The following is a 27512-nucleotide window of genomic DNA, read 5'->3' as shown; positions in this document are numbered from 1 at the left end:
ATTTAGTTCGTATAATTAGTATTACAAGACAAATTATTTGTGGTGAAAGAGTTATTATAACATTGAACAGTTGTGGACGTGAATAACAATGGAAAGTTTGGAACAGTGGCGATCGCCAATCATTCTCATGGGATATCAGTTTTCCGACCGACATATTATCAATCTGGATGCAGTTATTTGCGCATGTACCAAGCAAATAACACTGTAGAAAATATTAGAACATTATTTAAAGTAAAATAATTAATGTAAAATAATATCAAGAAGTGGTATCCATATTCCCAATCTGCACGAAGTCTCCCATGATTATTATATAATTCTTGTATCATATAAATAAATTTAATTAATTATCTTTGTCTGACCTAGAAGTTAAATAACAAATTACTCTCAAAATCTTAAAAGGAATGCATCTTTTTATTCTTAAACCTTCGACTACGTGTACTTTCATAAAACTCTCTTAATCAACAACTTCCATGCTCTTTCAAAAAAGTTATTTTGTGTTCTTTGTAGGCGTTTAGTGAGTCTCATGAAAGATGCAAAAATCGCTGTGGGTGGTGATTGTGATCCTTCAGACAGATTTATTGGACCAACAGTTTTGGTCGACGTGAAACCTTCAGATCCAATAATGCAAGAAGAAATATTTGGACCAATCTTGCCAATAATGACAGTAGAAAATGCCTATGAGGCTATAAAATTTATAAATAGTCGGTAAGTTTAATTGTTTACTCTTGTTATTTAATTAAATTTTATTCTAATTATTGCAACAAAATACTTTACCTTCATAGTCGATTTTGATATCAACAATGTTCAATAATGTATATTTACTTTCGTACAATTTCTCTATCTTATGTACATAAGAAACAATATTTAATAGTTCAGATAGATTTTGATTGTGCTGTATAATATAAATTGTGCTGTAATAAAATTTCTATTTATGTGTCGGTTATATATTGATAAATAAAAATGATTAATTAAATATATTTAGTTAGGTATGGTAGATGATTTTAGATTATATTATTTACTGATAAACAGTATTTTACACTGTTGTATTTGTGCATAAGAGGTAGGTTTTATTTTTTATTTATTTTTTTTGTAGAAGTAAAATAACTTGTTTACCTTGAAATGCTTAATTACAATTTTATTTGTACAAAGAGAGTTTTAACATATACAAGATGATATTAATGATGCTATTTGCATATGTGAGTTATTTGTTATAAAAACTAATTACGCTAGGAAACCAAAACTAGAAAGCTTAGACTGTCTTTTTTAGCTAACTTTTACAAGTGGTAGCAATTGAAACTCACATAAGTATATGGTAACCTCTCACCCGAAGTCCAAGGTTATTTTTTTTGCACATGGCTAAAGAACGATGTCTCTGTTGCCTCCGTTTTTACTCTTCCCTTCTGCCTGCCTGAATTCCCATTATATTAACAAATTTATTAGTTTTTAATTTTAAATTAAGTGCTAAACTTATGTCTTTTTTCAATTAAAAAGTTTTATTAGTTTCTATCACCGTTGTCCCTTCGGACAAGTTGTTATACAAAAGGAAAAACATATTAATGGTTCCTTCTGATTACTTCTCAAGGCTTTTTTTTATAATAACACTTAAGCACTATCACTTTTTTTTTACAAATCATCATATCCATTTATTTTTCTTTTTTTTATAAAATTTGTTTCCAACACACTCCCCCACTGACAGTGTACATAATCTGAACAACACCTTTTAGTGTGTGTCTGTTTTACTCTTTAATATAAAATTTATTAGCTTTAGCCTGTCGCCGGGGAAGCCATGATTAATAAAAATGATTAATTAAATATATTTAGTTAGGTATGGTAGATGATTTTAGATTATATTATTTACTGACAAACAGTATTTTACGTTGTTGTATTTGTGCATAAGAGGTAGGTTTTAATTTTATTATAGAAGTAAAAAAACTTGTACTTTAAAATGCTTAATTACAATTTTATTTATACAAAAAAGTTTTAACATATATAAGATAATATTAATGATGCTATTTGCGCATTTAAGTTATTTGTTCTAAAAACTAATTACACTAGAAAACCAAACTTAACAAGCTTAAACTGTCTTCTTTAGCTAACTTTTACAAGTGGTAGTAATTAAAACTCACATAAGTATATGGTAACCTCTCACCCAAAGTCCAAGATTAATCTTTTCGCACCTGGTTAAAAAACGATGTCTCTGTTGCCTCCCTTTTCACTCTTCCCTTCTGCCAGCCTAAATGCCCACTGTATTACCAAATTTATTAGTTTTTAATTTTAAATTAAGTGCTAAACTTATGATTTTTTTGCAATTAAAAAGTTTTATTAGTTTCTATCACCGTTGTCCCTTAGGACAAGTTATTATACAAAAAATATTAATGGTTCCTCTTGATTACTTTTCAAGGCTTTTTATAATAACACTTAATCACTATCACTTTTTTACAAATTATCAAATCTATTTGTTTTCTTTTGTATATAAAATTTGTTTCCAACACAATATATACCGTAAACTGGGTATACTTTGGCCATTAAAGGCAACTTTGGCCCAAAGGAAAAGAAAGATATGATTTCTTTCTACATGGTTATTATGGTTTCCATCAGTAAGAAAAGTTCTGGATCGAAGTTTTACAACATTGAGAACAGATGAATGTTGGCGCTAGTGATTTGTTTCCAGAACGTGGGAAGCAAAACGCTAGCAATTGTTAGGGAGTAAACATTTATCGTATTTCAAGTTCCACAATTTTTGTTCATTGCATTAAAGTGACATATCCTGAATGCACAAGTAAGCAGAATATTAAAACATGTTCATTAGTAAATATTGTTAAGCTAACGCCTTAAATGTTTGTTCAATTACGCACACACTATTAGGCGTTTAATTGCGTAGGTTAACATTGGCCCAATTTTTGGGGTAACATTTGCCCATATTTTCTGTGTTGGTAATGGCCCAATATTAAAGATGAAATGGTGTTCAAATGGTGCGATGTAATAACGAAGATTAACCCTCTACTAGGTTCTAAAAGAGGATATTATACAGTGCCTGACTTGCAAGAATTTTCTTCCTAAAACTGAATAATATGGTATGGTAAAGTACTTTACGCAATGAGGAATATGGTACTCTTATTTTCGGATATGAAGTATTCAACCACTTAGAGAGATTGTCATTGAACGATATTTTTGTTTGCTTCTAAATTGAACAAAGTGATTTCACCCCTATGTTTGTAATATAGATATTTTAAGTTAACTATTCACAAATTTGTAACATTCTTTTATAGATGTTTCGTATTCACCCAAGTAGAATACAAATATTTTCATGAGACGATATTTCTCGTTCGATTGAAATTGAGTAAAAACATTGATAATTTCACCAATGTGTTTATAATAGCCTGTTCTCTTCTGCTTTTTAAATACAGTACTACAATAATACTTTCATGTATTAATTAGTCATTTTGACAAATGAGCTGAAGTTACCCCAACCATGAAAAATCTTGCATGTCATCAAAAACTTGGAACTATAATCATTCTTGATCACACTGAGTGTTTACTGCTTTCAAAAGAAAGCCAAAGGATTGCATTTTAACAAAGAGAAATGTCATTAAATTACCTCATTAATCTTAGGAGATATTAGAATGGGAATTTTGAAAATTAAAAAAATGGGCCAAAATATACCCAGTTTACTATATATATATATACTGTATATGATACAATACTTGTCTTTATATCAATACAGATGTCAGTTTATTGTTTAGAGACGGATTCACTGAATAATAGCATAATGATAGTTTAGTTTCGTTTCCAATCTAAAAAGTTTTTGAATATGTCTCAATATGTTAGACGGATTTTGTTGTACAGCCTTGAAAACTTCACGAAAAACCTTTTAGTCGAACATGAGAAATAAATTAGATTTTTGTTATTCGATCGTGGGGTAATTGAAATTTTCAAATTACTTGTATTTCGGTTCCAACTAAATAAGATAATAATAATTTCATATATGGTCAATTAGAATGTATCAAAGAAAATTATGAACAAGATACACATGTTACAAGCTATTTTATTAAATATTCGACTAGGATATTCTTATTTAACTCAAACAATATGTCACTTTCAAATGTTCAATTAATATTTTTTACAGCAACTAATCACATATTTTTCTCTTGAAGGACAGAAGTTGATGCAGTTGTCTTGTCTTGTGGTAATAGGTCGTATAATTCAATAATAGAGTGTATTTAATTCATTGTAATTTGTTTGAATAAAATAATGTTTTATATCATTATTCTAATACCATTCTCAAAGAAATAGAAAAAAATATTGTTTTATGTTACAAATAGTCATATTGCATGATATTTAATTTTTGTAGATATACCGGTATTTATAAATAACTATTTGGACAAAAATTAATATCTACAGAACTCATTATTACAATTAGAAACAGTCTTCCTTGCTGGTTTAGTGGTTAGCGCGTTTTGTTTTGGTGCACATGGTCTCGGGTTCGACTCCTGGTGAGAGAGCACAAAATTTAATTTTACAATCATTCACTTTTATTAATCATCCATCTCTTTTAGCCTAAAGGGCATAACCATGAAACATTAAACTAAAAATCTCATTCTAGTTTTGCAATTAGACACATAGGTCCATATGTAACATATCATTAGATCGTTGGACAAATATGCAATATAAAATATAGACTAAAAATTAGTCAATATATCGTATAAGAAAGTCAGGAGTAGAATAAAAGCAGTGAACGACCAGAATTAATTTATATGTTAATAAATAGTTTCACATTGTGTAGTAATTAATAAAATAAAAGTTTAATGAAGAATTAAAGCAAATTTTAAGCAATAAAAATTGATACTGTGCAATTGTAGTTAAAAGAACCCATCTTTTTTCAAAATTTCAATCGATATCATACAGAAAAAACTCTTGGTATAGAATAATATATGGCGATATTGTTTTGAAGGTTTATTATTCCTATCTTGGAGATAATCATAGGTCCTATTTGAATATTTGGCATAGACCTATTAAAATTTAACTCATGCAGGATGACTGGTAAAAATTTTTTTTACAAAGGATCACTTATTCTTTGATGGTGTTAGACATATTGTTAAGTTTCTCTAGACTTTGTTTTCTGTTGGAAACTGATTTGTGTGTGTTTTCTACTTTCTCTGCTATCTCATTGTTTTCATCATCTGTGTTTTGTACATGAGTAATATTCATGGTATCTAAATTGCATTTTGATTCATGGGTAAAATTTGTGACCTTCATAGCGGAATGTTTTATTTGTTATATACTAAACCTCGGATTTATAGACGTTTTAAAATAGTCTGAAAGTACCAATTCGGACTGTTGTAAGTCAAGCAAAGGATTTTTTGCCCAATGTTGCTTGAAAGTAAGTCACTTTATATACAATAGTAAAATCAAAATATTGTACATATATCATCCACAAAGGAAGTATAATACAAGGTTTCTAAAATTGCTTCTTTTCAAAAAGTTTTCAAATTTTGTGCTTCTTATCAATAGTCCTCTTTAGGGAATGAGTATTATTTATTATTATTTCTCTGTCGCTATCTACTCCATCTTTCTTTTCCTTCTAAACTTTCAGAAGTTTCTAGGAGATAACATTTTCGAAAATTGATTTAAATACGTAAGATTATATTTCAAATAATAATTATGTATAATAATAATAACAAAATTTCAATTGAAATATTAAATGTTACCTAAAAATTCTCTTGCCTGATCCATTCTCTCCGTACTCGAAAAGATGAATTCTTGATGCTAGTGGTCAGGAACAAAATACTACAATCACAACTCTAAAATCCGAGGTTTAGTTATAACTATCATGTTCAAGTTTACGATTATATGTCATACATATGTATCTTTTCTCTTCTTCTACTCATAGTGAAAGTCCTTTAACACTCTATGTGTTTTCATGTGATAAATCTATACATGACTTAATGCTATCACAAACGAGGACGGGTACAGTATGCGTCAATGACACCATCGTACATTTGTCGGGTGAGTTGTTGCAGCTAACAAAGTAAACCAACACCTGTTAAACGGCCAACTTGTCTGAATAACTCACTTCAGAACAATGCATATTTGTTTGCTTCTTATTCGTTTTGGAGAGGGGTAGACTGTAAATGTTTAATGCTTCTTTTAACTAAACTAATATTTGGAGTCGGGTTATTATTTTTTGTGATATGTACAGTTTAAATTAATGTTGTTCTAGATTCTCAACACTTTTGGTTTTGATTTGGCTTAGTTTGGATTTACAGAAAGGGAAAATAAACTTACAACAGACTCATAATGAACAATTAGACAATCGCAACAATGGTCTAATTATAGAGAAATATAATACAAACAATACAACCGTTACGAACGATAACATTTATCACAAACAATGCGTGTTTATATCTATCGAGCGAAGCCTATTTATGTCTATCACCACGCAAATTTGAAAAGTTTGATCAATGCAGCTGAAATCACTTCTGTCTAGTTCGATCAGAAAGGAGTGAAAATATATTTAATGTAATATTAAGTGAATGAGACAGTTTTGCAACATCCAGAATCTTTGAAGAACATGATGAATTATTGCTGTCTCATTTCGATATAATGGCTATCAACATGGTGTAAATTTTGATTAGTGCAGCTCAACTAGTTTCGGACTCAATTGATCTGAAATACATATGTGAAATGTTTTCAATCTGCTGCTCTTACAAATAAATGCATAAGACAACTTTTCGGCCACAGTCCCATAAAGGCATGACTGATTATAATCAGTTTTATGTAAATTTGTCCACAGCAAGACTACTATCAATATGCAAAATTTGGTCTTTCTGTCTCAAAGAGTTTCAGATAAATCAATTCTGATGTATTGAACAGTTTTTCGGTCACTGTTCTTCAAGAACGTGATCAATCGTAACTATCACTCTGCAAAACTATGTAGGTATGACTGCTATCAAATGCAAAACTTGATTAATATTTGATCAAAGCTTTTCAGACTAGTTCGATTAAGAAAGAAGAGTTGCTAATGCTAACCGATTAGTTCTTGACACATTGTAAAACGTTCTGTTTTCCAACCCACTCTGCTGATTTAGTGGGTAGCGCTCGCTCACGCGCTTTTGGTTCACGTGGTCTCAAGTTCGATTCTCGGTGGGAAAGCCTTCAAATTCGAACGTATTACGGAAGTTCAGACTCCAACTTGTGGGTTCATGTCTCACATAGCTTTGGTGCTGAAATGAAATATTAAACTCCATCAAACCAAAATAGAGTTTTCCAAAGCACAACTTTTACTTTTTGATTTTAAAAGTTCAAAAAATGGCTTCGATTTTACTTGCAATGACTATTAATGTGGTAAATGAAATCCTTAAAATCTATCAGGAGTTTAAAGATTAATTTTCAATTATTTGATATAAGACATTTCGAGAAATACAATAAATATATGATAGATTTGAAACTCGAATAAATACCTAATATGGAAAGCAATAAAATATTATTAATAAAGAAATAAACATAAATAGATATGTTTCGTTTAAAAATAATAATATTAACGCCATTTTAAAAGACCAGAAACTTATTAGCCGCTAAAGGGATTTAGACAATAAAGTAATTTTGAAATTATAAATAAACATATCAAATTGCACCATAGAAGGGACTTATAGCTTCTTTTGTTTTATTTGAAAGAAATACACTATTAGTTTCCAAACTTAGATTAGTTGCCAAAAAAATGAAAATGACATGAAGAAAATGCTTTTCGCATACTTACTACAGGCGAAGAATAAGAAATGCTTGTTTTAATGTTTGCAACGGTATACATGTTTTGCTTTCAAAACGCATGTTGTACAGTATCATCATTAGCATCAAAATCACCATTTGTTATTTTTGCTGTAAATATGTAGTCCCAGTTTTCATTTAAACTTAACCAGCATTATCACCTCATCTTTAATCTTTTAACTAATCACGTTATTTGTTCTAGGTTTTTATTTGCATATTTGATAAGCACTAAATCCTGTTCGACATGATCACATTTATACATTTTATAATGTATCAAAATATGTTCGTGTGTGTATATATAAAAGAGAACTTGGTTAGACGTTAGAAACGTCCAAATACTAAGAATAATTTTGTTACTTATTTATATATATTTCTTCATTCAATAGTTTATTATTTTGCAGCAGATATACTATTTTGTGTCATTTAAGATCAATCTTCCTAATATTTACTTTCTATAGGCAAAATAAATATGAGATTTATGCTTATAAAATGTATTTTACAAAACCAAGATATTCCATATTTTCTTGCACCTGATAATTAAGGACCACCTTAAACTGTAGGTCCACGCCACATATAGCCTCGGTGCTGAAAGGTATGCTAAATTTTAACACACAAATATATAAGCAAAACAGTTATATAAAATGTATACAACCCAAAAATTACATACGACTCGATTTCATACATGTTCAAACCTTAGTTTGACGAAATCTTTGATACAACATATTATGTAAAATATGATCATGTATAACATGTTAAAATTGTTCTAGGAGAATTGTGAAGAAACTGCCTTGCTTGCACTATAAGCAACATTAAAATTATTTGCATGTAGCTAAGAGAATGCTTTTAATATTTTATTTTTTTTAACGTTACAAGATACAAATTTCTAGTTCATTTTATCTTATTTGCATTATGATATTAGTTATAGTATTAACAATATTATTTAAAAGACTAATGTAAATATTAAAAACTGGCATATTTATATAAGACAAAATGTCTATCCTATCTTTTACTTGGTCCAGGGCAAATCCTTTAGCATTTTACATCTTCTCCAACAATTCAAAGGTGGTAGATTTACTGCTCACTAGTATTTCCTGTGGAGGGATTACGGTAAATGATACAGTAATGCATTTTGGAGGTAAATATTTATTTATTTAATACAACAAAATTAATTCTTTACAGCTAAAAATTTTTTAGAAAGTTGTGTTAGAAAGTAAACTTTAAATATTAATGTTCAAGTCCTTAGAAATATTATTGTTACATATAATTTCCTTCAAGAATGTCTCTGTAGCACATATACATCTCTTTAAAGTTAGAAATTTCTTTTATTGGACGCTTAACAAATGTTCTAGATTTATTTTTAAACTATGCTTTTATTTATTAATTTGTAAAACGTTAACACTGTATTTCTAGTGGCGAAGCGGCCTATAAGGTCGCAACTTAGTTAATTTTCATATCATCTCCCTGTTCTTTATTTGCTTATGTATTAACATTACTATTTAAAGTTATCATCTGTGGTGGCGAATATAGATGTGTGAGAAACAGCAATTGCCCTGGGTATCTCTGAAGGAAATTAGCAATTTTATTTATTAGGTAGTGAAGCAAAACTTGTGCAGCATAACAAAGATATATACTACATTAAAAAAGTAAAGCAAATGACCTCCTGGAGTTCAAACTATTTTTATTCCGTCCAAACAATCGTGAAGGACTACTAACATTATCATATTTGTAAGTTCCGGAAAATTCGGTGTAAGAAATTTTCGTCCAAGAATATATATGGCAGATATGCCCAATTTCGCAGTATATTTTATGTTTTGATGTATATTATCAATTAGAAAATTAGCAAATAATAACAGACCAGATTATTTTATAGGTGCATTTTAATATGAACAGATATATGCGTTGTCATTTTTTCTTTTATAAATTTAGCAACTTTGCCATGAAGTTCAGAGTACGATTGGTCCTTATTTAGCAGTTGTCATTCCTTATTTCGCGATAGGCTTCCCCAATTTTCCATTATATTTTGTTACGGGTTTTGCTGATATATATATTGTATGTTTTATGTATTTACTATAATGTAGTAATGAATTTATTGCATGTATAGAGTTACCTGACGTCTTATATTTCTTATCCGTCCCAAAATTGTTCATAACTCCAAATGTCTCGGTTTTTCTAGAGCACATAAGTTAATATCATTCATGCAATATTTACGTAAAAGCTACTATTTGGGGGGGGGGGTCATCGATACTCAACCAATAAGAATAATCTCCTCTCTGTCATTCACTTTTGGTGGGTGTTACTGTATTTAAGTAATTTTGACATTTCAAGCGAGAAATGAACAAGTTATCCGATATAAATGTCTGTCTTCTTAACAGTTTTCCTATCACCTTCACCTCACACAACACTAAAATGTCATAGTTATAGCTGTAAATAGATTACATATAGATCTACGTGGAAGATTTACCTGTAAATCTCCAAGAATTATTTGAAGTTTGACACAGTGAACATTCAATGATCTCATTTAGTTTCGCTAGATAACTTCCCCCTTTTACGTAGTAAAACTGTAAAATATCCTAATATTAATACGTAATTTTAAGTGTCTACAAGCGGCTGTAGAGTTTTATTCTCACAGCATCCAAGAATAGTATGTGTTATGTTTGGTAATGTTACTTGCGAAAGAACTTTGTGTCAACAAGGCTTTCTGCCTAATTTCAGGCCTGCTATACACTATAACCTAATCCCTATCAAGACCCCCATTTTATCACATCCTTTTGCCAGCGACCCCCTTATAATTTCTGGTGTGTGATAAGCTTATGTGCGATTTATTAAATATGCCTATTGCGGAGATCTCACGATTTCCATCTATTTCTATAATAGTAGAATCCATTTCTTGTATATGGTGGATACATTAACTTCCCTAAAAGCGAATGGATTAAAACCAAATTCGGGTCAGTTCACTCATCTTCCGCTTATCTTCGCGAACCCCAGGTTGAGAAAGCCTGCACTAGAGGATAGATCCTAGGAAATCTCTTACGATTTTTCCTGAAGTCAAAACCTCAACGTTTATGGCATCAGATCGCATGTCATTTCCTATGTTCTGAACGATCTTATGAGATTTCTCTTGTTTAGAATACGCTCTATTTCGGAAAGAAAATTCGTAAGATTTCGATTTAAGCGACATCACGTGAGAGAAAGTGAAAACAAATTTGTTTTTCCCCGCCAGCCGTATGTGGGTGAAAGAGTAAAAATACTCTACAAATGAAGAGTGGTGCAGAGACTGATGAAATATATGTTGTTAATTTATCTTCTGATTTTTATGCTTTGTTTAGAGGTGTGCGATTTAACAATATAGCGCTTGGTATCAATATTAGTAGGCTGTGCAGTGTAGTTACGTGTATTGCACACAAGTGTGGGATTTCCTACGAGATATGTCGTAACATTTTTCCTTAGATAAATCCTAAGATATTTCCTAGGATTTATGTCATAGTGTATAGCAGGCCTTACTCGTACAGGGATTTTTTTTTTTAAAAAAAGAAAGAAACTAAACCTATAATAGTTTTTCAACTATGGCTACGGGAATCTTGAATATACAACAGCAACCTTCACTTTTTCTCCTTTAACACATACTAAAATCTATGCTGGATATACCTGGTGAAATGGGGAGCCCCCAGACACATCACACACTTTTTTATATATATTTTATCTAATTTCTTAGAAATTCTCCAGATGACAGAGAAGGAAAATATGCTTTCGTATAACTGAATACATGTTTTCAGTTATGAAAACTCTTTCCACAATCTTTTATAAGTTTGTAATATTTGATTTTATGAGGTATTTGGGAATACTACGAAATTAGGCAAACTTTCTTACAGTATATTCAATAAAGTCAAACAATTATGCGTTGTAAAACACATAACTTAACAACTACATGGGATTAGAATGAATTCTTATGCGGAGATTCAACCTAATATATCGAGGAAAGTTTCCAGTAGCAAAAAATTAAACATAATTGATCATTTAATAACAATTATTAAAAATAATTAGTAAACTTGCTATATACGAATATATATATATAGCGTAGGTCACAAAAAAATTCTGGATTGAGATGAAACATGAAATTACCTATTTCTTTTAGCTTTGAGAGTAAGTTGAGCTGAGTTCAGTTTTAGAAAAGTGAACTTACTCAACCCGGTGTTTTTCCTCCTGTAAATGAATTGCCCTTCGCCACTGGTTATTTTTATTACGTAATTAATGATTACGTTCTTAATGGTTACAAATATAGAATTGTCTTTGTAAATGTTTATGTAAATTAACCTAGTATTTAACATGCGTTTGTGTGCTATTGAGGATCTTTGTTAGTTGTTGTAAATAATGTTTCATGGTCAATGAATCATCTTATCTTAATTATACGTACTCACATACCAGAGGTATGTGGAATTCTAACTATATGAGCTCCCACCGGAAATCGAACCTGGGTCGTTCATCTTCATAAGTTGTACTGACGTTCTTATAGTACAATTTAGTAGTATGTTAAATACGTGATTTTATAGGCGGAGCCAAGATTATTGTTGAAAGGGTTATTAGAACCTGCACATGAGTTTTATGTCCTGTCATACAGCCGCAATCAAATGTATATTCTCACGCATATCTTAAATGCACGGCAAAAGTATAAAAAATTGCAAGTGCAGAAGATAAAAATTTGATCTGTACCTTGTACTTCGATTTTCTTTTATCCCATGAACGTTACTATAATAAAATCAGAAGTTAAGAACCCTCATCAAGAATTGAGCCAGACACAGCTTTTCAGAAAGCATTCACATTACTCATGTAGTCACCTACGCTAAGCTGTCCCTCAGCAGGCACTGTCTGGAAAGGAAAGAGACGTTAGACTAGGAAGTAAAATTTAAATAGATACTAATATCATTTTTTTTCTTCTGGAGTGGTTCGGCAATAGAGGTTCTTCCCTATAATCTGTATTCTGTACGCACATCTATGCATAATATTAAAGGTTTTGATATTTGCAGTTACTACTTAATCCAGTCAAATATTACATTTATTTATATGATATTAGGTAGTTTTATTTTTGTTTTGTTTGTAAATTAATTTAATTAGAGACAAACTTAGAAAACTCCAAAACGCCAATACTTGACGAAAAAAGCTGAAAGTGCGTATGCAAATATATACATAGAAAGAGATAATCCATAAATAAATATATATGCTGATATTTGGTCATTCACGTTTAAGTGAGGGCGTTCACTAAACAAAAAAATATGCATAATTAAATATTGTCGTGTGGAAAGATGATCCATTCACCATGGAAACTCACTAATAGCTCTCGACGGCAAAATGTTTCCAGGAATGTCGTCTCTCTTTACGGTCAAGCATAACTAGACGTGTTCACGTCATGTCAGATGGGGTTCATGTCAGATGACTACTCTCTCTTCGTAACATTTAGAAAGTCTTGTTTCGCTAGCCTATTCTGGTCTCTATTCGCAGAGTAGAATGAACTTCTATATTTCATTAACAGAAAGGATGTTTGTTCAGTAAGCCATCTAAGAATATTAAAAAAAGAATTTTTCTCCAATATTGCAATATTTCGTATTTAATATCCATCTATTCCATTAAATCTGGTTTTCTACACGTCAAATGTCACTCATGACTAGATATCGGATTTTTATGCACTTAAACTTCATGAAATATGCATGCAACTATGCTGTTAAATGTATCAAAATATGCATGCACTAACAATGCAATAGAAAAGAGCATTTTCAAACATGCAGCAAAGTTACGACAAAGTTTTGCAGGTGAAATGTAACATCGAAAGTGTACTTTACCTTTCAGGGACTTCTCTTCAGAATTTATTTTTATGGCAGTTACAGTTTATATACTCCTAACCTCTAAAAACACACAAACGATGAGATTAAAATAAATACAGTGATATGAGAACACGATATCTAGTTTTTCTTTACATTTGTGTGTTAAAATGCATTTACTTAATACAAGCCTCACTTTTCTACACGTTTCCACTCTAAAAAAAGTTTCGTTTTTAAGGATTTACTCCTTGTAATTAGCCTTACAGTATATCACAAGATGCTTTCTCTTCATTTTGTGGTGTTTGTGACATTTGTAACCAGAAAATGACTTGTTAGTAGATGTTACTGGACAATATTTATAGAGAGGAGCAAGTTTAGTATTTATATTTTCTGGCAAATTGAAATTTAACTCTTGAAGGTATTTCCCCATGGCTTCAATTGTTTTATAGTCGGAGTTTCTGGCAATAACTCCGCCAATACATTAATTTATTTTCCACAGAACGCCCGAATTTACCAGGAACTGACTGGAGCTCATGCTGAACTTGATCAGCTAGAGCTAAACATTCATTGAGCAGCATTCTTTGCGTCTCTCGTTTCAGAATTGCTGCTGACGCGATATTACAATGTCTTTATCAATTTCTCTTAACGTATTGGCAATTGTAAGCGTCTATGCTCTGCTGATCAGTTGCTAACATTATTGTTCCTCCATAAATTAGTCATTCTTCCATCCTTTTATGCAAAAAGCCGTTCTGCTGCATAGACATGTAAATGTATTGAAAATACAAACTAAAACTGGATTTATTTCATGCTATAATCATAGATCTAAAATAAAAACGTATAGAATATGCTGAATATGCTCCTAAGTGGTAATATATGCTGTAACCTTTGAAATATGCATTTATATGCACTATAAAACTGCGAATTTGAGATGTATTATTGTTGTTAGAAATTAATACCAAGTTTAGCAGAGATGCATATGCATTTGCATAAAAGTCCGATGTCTATTCATGACATAATGAAAATTACCATAATTGATTATTGTTGCAATCTATTCAAGGATTTCCCCAAACTTATATTCGTCCACTACATGAAAACTGAGTAAGGAATGACTCGTCTAGATATTAAAGATTTCAACATCTCAAAAAACGTCCCAGTATCTAGTGTGTTTTCATTAAAATGAGAAGTGATTTCCGCGTGGCATATCTGTTGTAGTAGCCTAGCTGGTAAGGATACCTGGCAACTGTGCTATTTGAAGATGTTCTGCCACAAGGGTAACACTGAAATAATACATATCTACCATCCGCTGTACGACTGTCAATTATCGTACTTGTTTTTCAAGGCGATCCAAGCGTTAAACGGGACATCATTTTCTTTTACGCTGTTTTGAACTTAACTACCATCCAATTGACGATAGACAACTCAATGTTCAGTATTCGGTCTATTTTTCTCTAACCTATAACATTCCGGATTACCAAACAAGCTAACTTCTTTGGAAATAATTCTTCAGCACCAGAAGTTTATCTTACCTATTGACTTTGAGAGTGTTTCACTGCTAACAAGCTTTGAAAAACACGCAAATATATGTTAATTTAGAAACGTCTACTTACTTATGGACTATCTCTGTGTGCTCATCAAATGTATATCTTAAGTTATTTTTAAAAGTATTTTTATTCGTGTCCGCTAATAATATTTTTTTTCGCTTTCCAGTTGAAGATCTCCCTTTTGGTGGAGTGGGGCAGAGTGGAATAGGTGCCTATCACGGTATTCACAGCTTTAATACTTTCACTCATAAAAAGGGTGTCCTTATTAGGAACTTCAATCCCATTGGAGAAAAACTCGGGGCGTAAGTATTTGTGTGTTCTACAGTAATCATATTAAGATAGTTGGAGATGTGACTTTCATGTACGTGATGTTAAATGTCAGTTGCTGAAAATCTGAAAATTTGTAAATCTCTTTCAACCATATAAAATGATATTGATTAATTAATTCGTACAAAATTAGAATTACATGACGCAGTTCTAATTTTAAAAAAATATTTAGGATTAATTATTTAAATATTAAATAGTAATCATTGGTGTCGTAGATAAGTGGGCTGGTAACTGTACTTCGTCACTATTGTATGGAGATCATTGACTCTCTACTTTTCTACCGAGAAAGTAACATCTCTAAAGCTAACTCAAAATGGCTTTTCCTGAGATTGACAGTTAGCCAGATTTCCTTTTAGCACCCAAATAAACGTAATGCATTGAATTAAATTAAAATAATTATTATTCAAATATTTTAATACCTTGCTCCATATTTTACGCTATTACTCCATGGCTACATTTTGTGGTATACTTTCTATCATAGACGCATAAAGTTGGCTAGCGATCTTTATTATTGCTCGGACTAGTGTAAAGTTGCACTAAAGGCACAATAGTAGCGAAAGACACCTAAGAGATGTGGAATAACTGTGAAAAATATATTTGCAATGAAACACATAATTCAAATAATAACTATTGGTAGCAATTAGGGTTAGGTAAAGCTGAGATGGTAGAGCTTGGGAAATCAAATTAGTTTAGCAAAGTCCCTAGATTCTGGCTCGTTATACTAGCAAAGATCATCTTACTCCAGCAATATCACTTTTGCAACTTAAATATGATTAAACTATTCGCTGAGCAAAATAGCACTTTTTATTTAAAAGCTAATGCTTTTGATTTAGAAACTTTACACGTAATTAGTTTTTAAATAAAACAAATTATTTGCTCAGTGAGTAGTTTCATCATATTTAAATCCATTAAGAGTCTTCATCCCGGCAAAATTAAAATACCGCTAATTTTACAGTAATTATGTGATATCTTCAAATAGATAAAAGGTAATTAAAATATAAAACAAGAGCGCCCTAGACAATATTATTTTGCGTGAGGTACCGTTATCACAAGTTACCTAGTGGCTTTCCGTTTTCAGCTGTTTAGAAACGCGAAAATAAATGCCGATTTTCAAAATGGCTCGAAATCGAAAGCAGATAAGTGAGTCGTGATAACGGTATCTCATGTAAAATAATATTGTTTAGGGCGCTCTTGTTCTACATTTCGATTATCTTTTATCTATTTGAAGATATCACATAATTACTGTAAAATTAGCGGTATTTTAATTTCGCCGGGATAAAGACTCTTAATAAGCAAAGTTGGTTAATGTAAAAAAAAATCTTACACTTTTGCAAATTTATCTGGCTTCTATTTTGGTATTTTAAAAAAAAACGCTGAGATACATATCCACCTCTTTGATATCTGTGTTACCATATTTCTTTCTAGATTTTTTTAGTCTATAAAATTTATAATATTGTTGCAATAGGCTTTTATTTAATGTCTGGAGTGAAGAGACACTACATGTTCGAAGTAGAACTGATAATATACCAATCTCCTTTGAGCATCTAGTAATTTCACTTACTTTTCCGAGGAAAATTACTGTGTGTTCTTGACTAAAAAAGTGGAACTTCAGGGTATATTGTATATTATAATGTGAATTGGTGTGGGTAGCCCAAAAGTAGGTATACCCCATGCATTGATCACGTATAACATTCTAGCTTACAGGTTTATTTGCTTCAACTGTTCCGAGCTTAAGATATAAGTAAAAACACATTAAGAACAAATAATAAAGAAACTAAGTCTACCTGATAAGAAATGATATAAAAAGCAATGAGTTGATCAGTACGGGACTGTATACCTACTTTTGGGCCACCCTATATATAGGGTGGCCCAAAAGTATGTATATTTCAATATTTCAATATATTTCAATAACCTAAAGAAAAGTTTACCGTAGCTTTGTGTAACAAATTTGTAATAATTTTACGTCAAACACAATACATGTTTAAAATTACATGGGGACACTTGGTCGAAAATTGTCAAAAGCTTTTTCAGATCCCATCATTAATACCTGGCAAATGCCGGGGTGGTACCTAACTTGTAGGTCCCAGGCCGCTTCCTTCCTTTACCAACTCTTTTTTCCTTCCCTTTCCCACGATAGTATGCTCGCCGAGGGACGTCATCCCTCATATGTAGCGGGCTAAATGACCTTAGATGCCGAAAACCCAAGAATTAAATCCTAAATTTAAATTCTGAATAAATAATCTAAATCCACATTCTAAATAAATGACTTTAAATTCAAACCTAAAAATAAATTATAAAATTAACGTAATCTAATGCCATAACCACCGTTTTCTTGAGAGAAAGTGCCTGGATTTTTAATAGTAAGTACAAATTAGGGATGGCCGATTCCGGAATTTTTGCTTTCTGGAATCCGGAAAGTAAAATCGGAAAAATCCCAAAATTCGGAAAATTCCGATTTCGGAAAAAATTTAGATGATTCCGATTTCGGAAAAATCCGAAATTCGGAAATATTTCGGAATGTTTCCAAATTCCGGATTTTTTCTGAATTCCGGATTTTCCCCGAAATCTGGAAAGTGAAATTTTCGATTCCGGAAAATTTTGGCCATTCGTAGTGTAAACCATAAGGTTAGAGATTTTGAAATAGATTATCATCGAAGTTAAAAAGACACGGTCCCATGCACATTTGTGATTATGCTAATTGCCTAATCTAACCATAGTCACAATAGCGATGGCATACAATAGTAATAATAGTTGATATAGTAAAAATGAACTAGGGTACATTTGCACCCCCGCTGGGTATCCGAAGTTGAAAAATATCTTGGTATATAAAGGTAAATAATGTTTCTGTCATAACAACTCTCAAATTCTAGTTACGAAAACTATAAAAATTTCATCCAATAATCGGGCCAGTAATTTCTGAATTAAACAAACACACATGTACGTAATCATACAGAACTGTATAGTAAGTATAGATAATAGGTATGAACTTCAAGCATATGGTATCACTTAAATTACACGTAATTGTGGAATTATATATTTCAAAATTTGATCTGGTTTAGTTCAACTTTTGAAAGGTAGTTACTACTGTACGGTAATTCTATTTTCAATATAATTTATATGTAACGCAATTATATGTTATAATGTAATTACACAATTATACGTATTTATAATTATATTTTTCTTCCAGTTTCAGATATCCTCCATACTCCGAGAAGAAACTAAATCTGTTGAATGCCCTTTTGAGAAAGAGGAAGAGTTTTATAAGCTTTAAATATTTCCCTCAGTTCTTTATGTTCATGTTGGGAATTATTGCTTTAATTTCATTTAAAGCTCTCTCCAAGGTAGGCTAATCATCAGTACTTTCATCATATCAATGATCAGATACTAGAACACTGCAAATACGAGGGGGAGTCAAATGAAAACCATAATTATTTTTTTTTAAATGTTATTTATTGGTCACACAGGGTACAGAAGTAAATCACTTTGCAACGTAGTCCTCTCCTCGTTCAATGCAAGTCCGCCAGCGCTTCGGAAGAGCCTGAATACCTGCAGAAAAAAAAGTCTTTTGGGCGACGGCGCAACCACTCATGCACCGCATTGCGTATCTCTTCATCGGAGTGGAACTTCCTGCCGCCCATTGCTTCTTTGAGCGGACCAAACAGATGGAAATCGCTCTGTGCGAGGTCTGGCGAGTAAGGGGGATGTGGGAGGCATTCAAATTTCAGGTCTGTGATGGTCGCAACCGTTGCACGCGCCGTATGGGGCCGTGCATTGTCGTGTTGCAGCAGCACACCGGCTGACAGCAATCCACGTCGTTTCGTTTTGATGGCAGGCCGGAGATGATTTTTTAGGAGGTCCGAGTACGTAGCACTCGTCACAGAGGTTCCTCGTGGCGTGTAGTGTTCCAAGATGATGCCCTTTTCGTCCCAAAAGAGGGTCAGCATAACCTTCCCCGCAGACGGCTGTGTCCGAAACTTTTTGGGTTTGGTGATGAGGAGTGGCGCCACTCCTTGCTCGCTCGCTTTGTTTTTAAACAGAATTTTTAACGTGTCAAATAGTGTCTGAAATGTTGTATCAATGAACAAAAACGTGTCTCATAAAAGTTTGAAATTTCTTATGCGTAGTTTACGAGAAAATAAATAAAAACTAATTTTTGTTACACTAAAACATATGTCGTTCATTGCTAATAATAATGTAATTGATAGCTTTTATTTTGGTGGAAAAAAGTTATTTATTTATTTATTTATTTATTTATGTACTAGTAAAAAACTGTTACCTTGTATTTATTGTTTGTCTTCTTTTGACCGTGATATATATAATCGTAACAGTGACACATACTACTTATAATGTTATTGTCTTATGACCTATAAGAAATGAAAATGTACAAAAGTACGGTATCATGAAAATGCAATATATTTTTCCTTTACTTGCAGCTCGGAGGTTTCCATGACAGTCTTCCAGACTTCTTGCGATGAAGCGTAGTACAAATCCGAAGTAAATTGTACTTTTGTGGTGACTGAATGGAGTACAAGTATAAGTGGGCCTGATTATTGTTAATTCAGATTTTTTATCCCTATAAGACGTAAAAACTGTCAGCGTATGTGCGTAATAAAGGCTTTAAGGGTTAATATGCGGATTAATGTATGTAGTAGGTGCAAAGCTTTCCTGTTAAGACTTGCCCAATGGGAGAGAAAAAGATGCTCTGTGTTTTGATAATAATTATAGGTTATAGTTGTAGAACAGATATGACGGGGCTTTATTTATATTAATTCCAATTGTGTGTTTTCCAAATGAAACCAGATCTTAGCGTATGCTATTTTTATAAATTTGACTGTAGACTTTTATATGGTGTGTACCATCGATATAGTATAAAGAGTACGAAAAGGTGTGATAAAGGGTGTTGAAATTAAACTACTTACAGTATTTTATTAACTAAATATTCCGGTAAACTAATAGGTTCTTTCATGTTTACAAAATTGTGTTATTCGTATGACATATTAAGTTGACACGAATAGATTTTTCCGACAGTTTTCAGAATTAGAACTCTCTAAGTTGATCTGTTACAATATAATTCTCTGTATTAAGATACATTTCTATTTTATTTATAATGTTGTAAGATTGATACATACATTCCAGAAATATTCACATTATAAACTTACCAAGAAATGTTCATCTTTTTAAGACGGCTTGACGTATATGTAATACTGCAGATAAGATTTTCCAGTGGTCTTTTTTTTTTTATACTTCCGTGAATAATATAAAGATATTTTTCAAAATTTCTTAACAATTTAACATTCACAATATCTTAACAAAAGACAGTCTTATATTTTACAACCCTGAAATCTAAAGGTGCCATTTATGATATTTTAAGTGTAATGCCTAGACAATTCAGTACGTCACGAAAAATCATGAAATCGAGAATCATTGAATAGCATTTTACATATATTTAATATCATTTTGGAACAGGGGTAAAAGTGGGTTTGGAAATGTAGGAGGACGCATAACGTCACGCCGTCCCCCTTGCCCATCTTTACCCATTGTAATATTGTTATGAAGTGGGGGACGCCACAAATATTTATGGAAGTGGGGGGACGACGTCCCCCCATGTTCCCCCACACTTTTATCCCTGTTTTGGAAGGTTTACATTTCAAGTATATCTTATTCTTCAAGGCTAGTGCGATATCGAAAAAATTGAGAAAAATTAGTGAAAAAGTAACGAGGAGCTCTAATTTATTATTATGGACAGGAGAATATATATATCTAAGGGCAAATCTCAAATTTATATTCTATAGAGAATATAGAATTATATCTATAATTTAAATCTAAATTTACCACTTATTGGGAACAATGAATCATAAGAACCGGTGATGTGGAAGGTAACAACACAGAAAAACTTATATGAAATGGAAGAAAAAGGTTGTAATAAACATGGGTCGAAAAAGTCTCCTTTCGGAGTTATAAACCACCGAATATTCGAAAAATCACGTTTCAAAAAGACCTGACTTAGAAACTATAGGGCCTATCCCAAGCGGTTTAAGGAATTACACAGAAACTAGTATGCACTCTGTCTACATATCCATGTTTCAGAATTCACAGATACCAGCGAAACGAACGCACTATTAGTACTTAAAGGAGTCAACTTTCTTTTTACAGTTCGTTTCGATAACGGAGGATGGTAAAACATGGATATTTAGATAGAGCGCATACTAGTTCCTGTGTAACTCCGCAAACCGCTTGGTATAAGTCCTATAGTTTCTAAACCAGGGCGTTTCGAAAAGTGATTTTTCGAATTTTAGGCGTTCATAACGACGAAAGGAGACATTTTCGACCTATGTTTAATAGAACTTTTTTTTAATTTCATATAAGCAATCACCTTTTAAAGTTTTCTGATGTTGTTACCTTCCACCTTATATATATATATATATATATATATATATATATATATATATAAAGTAAAAATTACTGAATGTTAAAAGGTGTCATATTATTTCTTGATGTGTGTCATATCTTTATTTAACTACCTATTATGCCAATGTCGTTTGGTTATAACAATAAAAAGTTAAATCCACCATATACGAACCTTATTTTTTTACAGATCTAACATGAATTTCTGTGTCATTATTAAGAACCGTGTATATTAGAAAAATATTGTGAAAATGTACATTATTTCAGTTGACAGAAATTACTAAACTGTTTTAGGTATCTTCTTTCACAAAAGAATTTTCTTTTACAAATTCATAAATATTAAATTTTCTATTTTTTCTTACTTCACGGATTTATCAAAAATCACAATAATTTATCATTCTGTGTAATATTTTAAATGTAATTATGAAGAACAAAATTCCGAAAATATATCTTGCAATTACATTAATTATTTGATTAAAGTTGTGTATGAACATTTTACATATTCTCATTGCAATTTAGTTTTTAAAAATAATTGTTAAAAGTTAATTAATCTATAGGGTTCAGTGTAGATGGATCAGAAAGATTAAAATATGAACAAAATCATAGAATAGTATTGAAGTAAAGAAAATGACTATATGAGCAGAAGGGAACAAGCTCGTGAAAATAATTACTTTATTCTTGAAAACTAGTAATAATAGTAATTATGTATTATATTATGTTCACCGACGTATAAGAAATTATTTTCATTAATACACAGATTAAGTAACGAATTTACAGACAGACTATATTTTGAGTGATGAATTTAATAGTATTTAGAATGAATAGTAAAATTATATGAAGTGGGTTGCTTCATATCATAGACAATGGCTTTATACACGTTTCTTGTTATATAAATCATTTTGAACATCATTTGTATTTTATACATCAACTTTATAAAAAAATTTGTTCATCTAGATTATATTTTCTGGTTTGCATAGTAACAAATAATTATTATACATTGTATTCATGTAGAAAGAACATTATTTAGGAACCTGTGTTATTTTGTTTAGTACGTCGCATTTAAAAAAAAAACTATGAAACAAAAATATTTTCTTATGAAGTATTTTTGTGCTAAATCATGACTCGAAACCAATGTAAAGTTGTATATATATTAAATCAATATGTTGATATTATTGTAATATTTGTGAATAAAGACGTTACAAAATAAATTTAAGCATATTTTTGTTCCTTTGGCCTAATTTTACATTAAAGTATAAATTCTATTGAATAAATCAGTAGTGCGCCAAGAGTTTGCTGTTAAGGAAGGAAGGGTCAAATTGTGTGCTGTATCTTACAAAAATTATGTACTATATCTTAGTGTATGCGAAGTAGAAACATAAATTAGTTTTATTTGTGTTATTTTTAACTTCCGTAGTGACGACAGTTGGCATGTAGTTTTGTCGTAACGGGAAAGAAATTGTATTTCAGTTTTCGATGCAATAGAGACGTTATTGGTTCCTAATTTTTTTTTTTTAATATATACATTAAAATTTTAATTTGTGGATCTGAAGTTTAATATCTTTGTAGATATATTACAGATTTGGAAAGAAAGGAAATATTTAGTTTAATATTCTATGACCTTTAAACTAAATCAGACATATGGTAATCGTAGTAGTTCTCATCCCTAGTCTGGTGACTAGAGTGCGTGCCTTTTGGTGCACAAGATCGTGGGTTCGATTTCCGGTTGCAGAGGCATCGAACTCATTACCGTGGTTCAGATACTAGTTCAAAACTGTATGCCTTGTCCTATATAGCCTTAGTGCTGATAAAGGATTTAAATACAAATTAATCAAAAATTGTTGAGGATAATTATGGAAGAGCTAGGTGAAATTCCTTTTCTTCACATGAGAAAAATACGTTTATGGAATTATTTTGAATTCCTTCCGCTTCAAGATATGAATTTTAATCAAAGTGAAATGTTAAAAACTCAAGTCGACCAAAGTATTATGTTCAAAAAATTCATTTCATGCAGTTGAAACGCTTCCTCGGTCTCTTCATTTTATGAACACAAAATAGGAAATTAAGACATTTTAAAAATTAATTATCCCTTAGAGGGGAATTTTCAAAAATGATAGATAGAAATGTCATCGGGAATGCCATCAGTCAGCTTAGCGACACCAAATATTATGGATTCGACAATAATATCGGTCGTTTTCGTTATTTTTACATGTCATCCTCTTTCCATCCCTACCCCTAAGGATGCTAGTGATATCTTACCCCACAGTATTCTTTCCCTATTGTAAATTATAACTGTACCAAGATTGGTTAAAATTGCTCCAGGCATTCAGTCGATTTCTAAGTCAACTGACATGAACGGAAAGAATAAGCTTTTGAAAATTGAAAAAGAAAATAAAATGAGAAAAATAAATAACAAAGTTCAACGCATTCGACGTTACTCCCGTCGATTCCTGGACCAAGGGGTATGTCCGTTGTTGCCTGAGCTTGAACTTAAATGTAATCGGGATTATCATGAATAAGCTTAGCGGCCTCAAAAAACTATCGACACTAATTTTGGTCATTTTAGACACTTCTATTATTTACCCATTCTTATCCTCTCTTTGCCGATGGGGACTGAACTTGGATATAAGGTAAGTGTAAAGACCCAATTCTCATCAAAAGATGGCAACATGCATCCTATATCTTTACGAAGGATCTTGTAGGGGCGATAACATTCAATAAAAAAAAAAAAAAACAATTAAAATAAACAGATAAATATTCGAACTTTGTCGAAAAGTAATTTGACTAAATAATTACAGAATAATGCGTGCACTTACTTAATTTTAGTCTTCAGAAATGTGCTCTCAATAATGAAACTCTCCCAAAAATGAAAGAAACAAAATGTCAACATAACAACACGGTAGGACAAGGTCTGAATGTTCATCTCTTGAATGTTATTCATTTATATTGAGTGTTGTCACTGCCTGCAAAATACATTGGAAAGGCACGTGAAATGTGCTAACATGTAATGATTATTAGGTGAAATGTGTGACATGTAATGATAATTATTACTCCTTTAAACTCAAGTTAAACGGCATGGGAAGTGTCACTGTTCAACTCAGCGACCCCGAAAACCACGGATTCGGCACTAATATAGCTTTTTTAAAAAAAATTATATGTCTCACCCTCTCTTCACCCCCAAGGCTGGTAGAGGTGTCTTTCTCTCATGACCTTTATTCACATTGTAAGTATATATATATTCGAGGGTAGATCAAAATGTAATGCTTCCTGTAGCATAAAAAATGTATTAATGAACATATAACATCCTTGCCAGATCATAACCTGAACTGTTCTTCATAGAAAACTGTCGCTCAACATGATTTTGAACATATTTGCGCCATCTTCGAACATCATTTTGGAAAAATTCAGGGATCTGTTTCTTGACTTGTGATTTTAAAGCTATTTTAGCACAAATTTTTGTGGTATCGCAAGTCAGCTATTATGCCGTGTGCAGAGCCATACGATACTAACTCAAAATAGTTTGTAAGTACCAGAATATATAAAATAATGATTTAACTAGAATAAATAAACAAGTAAATAATGTACAAGGAACCCAACTAAATAGTCCGAAGTATCGAAGATAAATAAATAAAATAAAATAGTGCAAATATTCGAGTTTAAAATAATGTAACTTTACGATGTTTACTTACTTTTAGTGCGTGAATTGAGAAAATGCATGCTGCACTACACAAACACTAAGTCGATGGGCTATCTCTTGTGCATATAATAATACACGATGTATTTCCCCATCTCCTTCAATATTCAGAAAAGAGAACTGAGATTTTGCCCGAGTGACCTTATTGGGACACGTTTCGCATTAGTTCAGGCTTCAGCACCTTGTCCAAAGATTGCTATATAAACTGCACGGTAAGTGAATTGTGTATATCAAACCATTGATCCAGGGTATTTAATCTTCAATTAACGTGGAAGTGAAGTACAACGAGAGATGTAAATTACTTGTTCAATGTCTTTGATAAAATAAAATGGAACGAAATCGTAAATAAACAAAAGAAAGTTTCTCCATTCCGCAAGAAAATTCAACTAAAATAATGGCAATCTGTCAATTTCGAATTTTGAAAACAGGGATCTAAGGCAGGATTTCAATATTAGGCACGTTACTATTTACGCTTTAGGTACATATGAACTTCATCGAAAAATTATTAGTGACCCACTTTGATCAAGTTTAATAAAATAAAAAGTTTGAATCGCTTCTATCATATGTTATCACACCAAAATTATTATTTTTCAGAATACTCTTTGCTTTCCATATCCGTTACTGGTTTTCTGAGAAATAAAATGTCAAAATACACTTCATATTTTATACGAAGAAAGTAATGTCTTCCCATAAGGAGGAACTGTTACAAAATATAAAAGCATCTGTATTTAATAAGTTACTAGAAAGTTCCAACGGATGTGTTCAAAAATAATTAAATTGTATTTAAACTATTTACCAGTAATTTAAAGTCTATATGTAATCCAAAATCTATATATATAAAAGAGAACGTACAAAATCCTTTGTCCGCTCATCACGCTAATACGGCTGAACCAATTTCTTTCATTTTTGGGGGGTTATTAGGATTTGGACCCTAGATGGTTTTTATCATATCACTTTAATTTTCAATTACCAGTGTCTTGAGATAATTGACCATTCAGGTGTCCACAAATCCTTTGTTATTAGTTCATCATAGGTAAAAATAAACGTATTTATATGCAACCCGCATGACCGTGTCACTCGGCGGGTTAACATAAATGACAGGCGATATACAGCGGAAAATAGCTTGAATCTTCTGTTTAAAATTTTTTAATTGATTTGCTTATTTTTACAGACACTTTTACAATATGCCAGCACCGGGATGACCGCAGCGAAGCGGGGCGGGTTAACATAAATGACAGGCGATATAATGTTAAGATTTACTGCAATCTTCTATGGTTTTTATCATATCACTTGAAAGCGAAAAAGTAAAAATTATCTAAGTAACAAAGTTTATTGCGTTCCGGGGTGACCGCAGCGAAGCGGGGTGAACGCTGCTAGTTATTTCATATTCGTAATATACAGAATTTACTGTATTTAAATGACACATAAGCTTCATTAACCAATTTAACACTATCACCATATTTTACACTATAGTCCACGTTTATTAATATAATTCAACTCTGTTTAAAATTATCATTAATTTAAAATGTACATTTTCATGCGAAACCACTCAAACACTCTTACATATTAAAGGTGGGATAACTTCTTGAAATAACAAAATAAGTTATTTCCTATCACACACATTTCCAATTATAACCACTGCTCTGTGTGTATTTTACATTATTCATACTATTATACCTTGCAATCCTTATTCAAAGTTAAACCAGGTATATTGCAAATATGCCATTCTTCCAAGAATGGGCGAAGTTAATCTGCACTCACACTAACACTATAGCTGTATTTAAATAAGGCCACCTGCTATTCTCATTCAATTACATTTAACTACACATAAAATATAATGGACCATGTGACAAAGTACACTTCTGTGGCGGGCCGGCCGTATGAATTTGCTTAGACCGGCACCCACACAAAACAGTTTAGTGATGAACCAAAATTCTTTTGACAATTGATTAGCAAAGTTTCTGCAAACTACAA

At 31.6% G+C, this 27512-nt stretch overlaps 1 protein-coding gene across 4 annotated transcripts in view; it reads left to right on the top strand.

Annotated features, from left to right (window-relative positions):
* Positions 1-23055, top strand: part of LOC145673150 (aldehyde dehydrogenase, dimeric NADP-preferring-like) — a 283014-nt gene extending 259959 nt beyond the window's left edge. For 3 of the 4 annotated variants that reach the window (XM_081742573.1, XM_081742577.1, XM_081742575.1), the window contains exons 8-12: positions 508-705; positions 8784-8899; positions 15282-15417; positions 18630-18783; positions 19876-23055. In XM_081742573.1, coding sequence (XP_081598699.1) covers positions 508-705; positions 8784-8899; positions 15282-15417; positions 18630-18783; positions 19876-19917 — 646 coding nt within the window. In that variant the 3' untranslated portion in view covers positions 19918-23055. Of the gene's footprint in view, positions 1-507; positions 706-5890; positions 6007-8783; positions 8900-15281; positions 15418-18629; positions 18784-19875 lie in introns of all 4 variants that reach the window. The other variant, XM_081742574.1, reaches the window with a different exon arrangement.
* The last annotated feature ends 4457 nt before the right edge of the window (positions 23056-27512 follow it).

The sequence above is a fragment of the Thermobia domestica genome, chromosome 16, assembly GCF_964235325.1.
Source record: "Thermobia domestica chromosome 16, izTheDome1.hap1.1, whole genome shotgun sequence".
Lineage (NCBI taxonomy): Eukaryota > Metazoa > Arthropoda > Insecta > Zygentoma > Lepismatidae > Thermobia > Thermobia domestica.
Note: the sequence above shows the minus strand (reverse complement) of the source record. Positions and strands in the feature narration are given on the sequence as shown.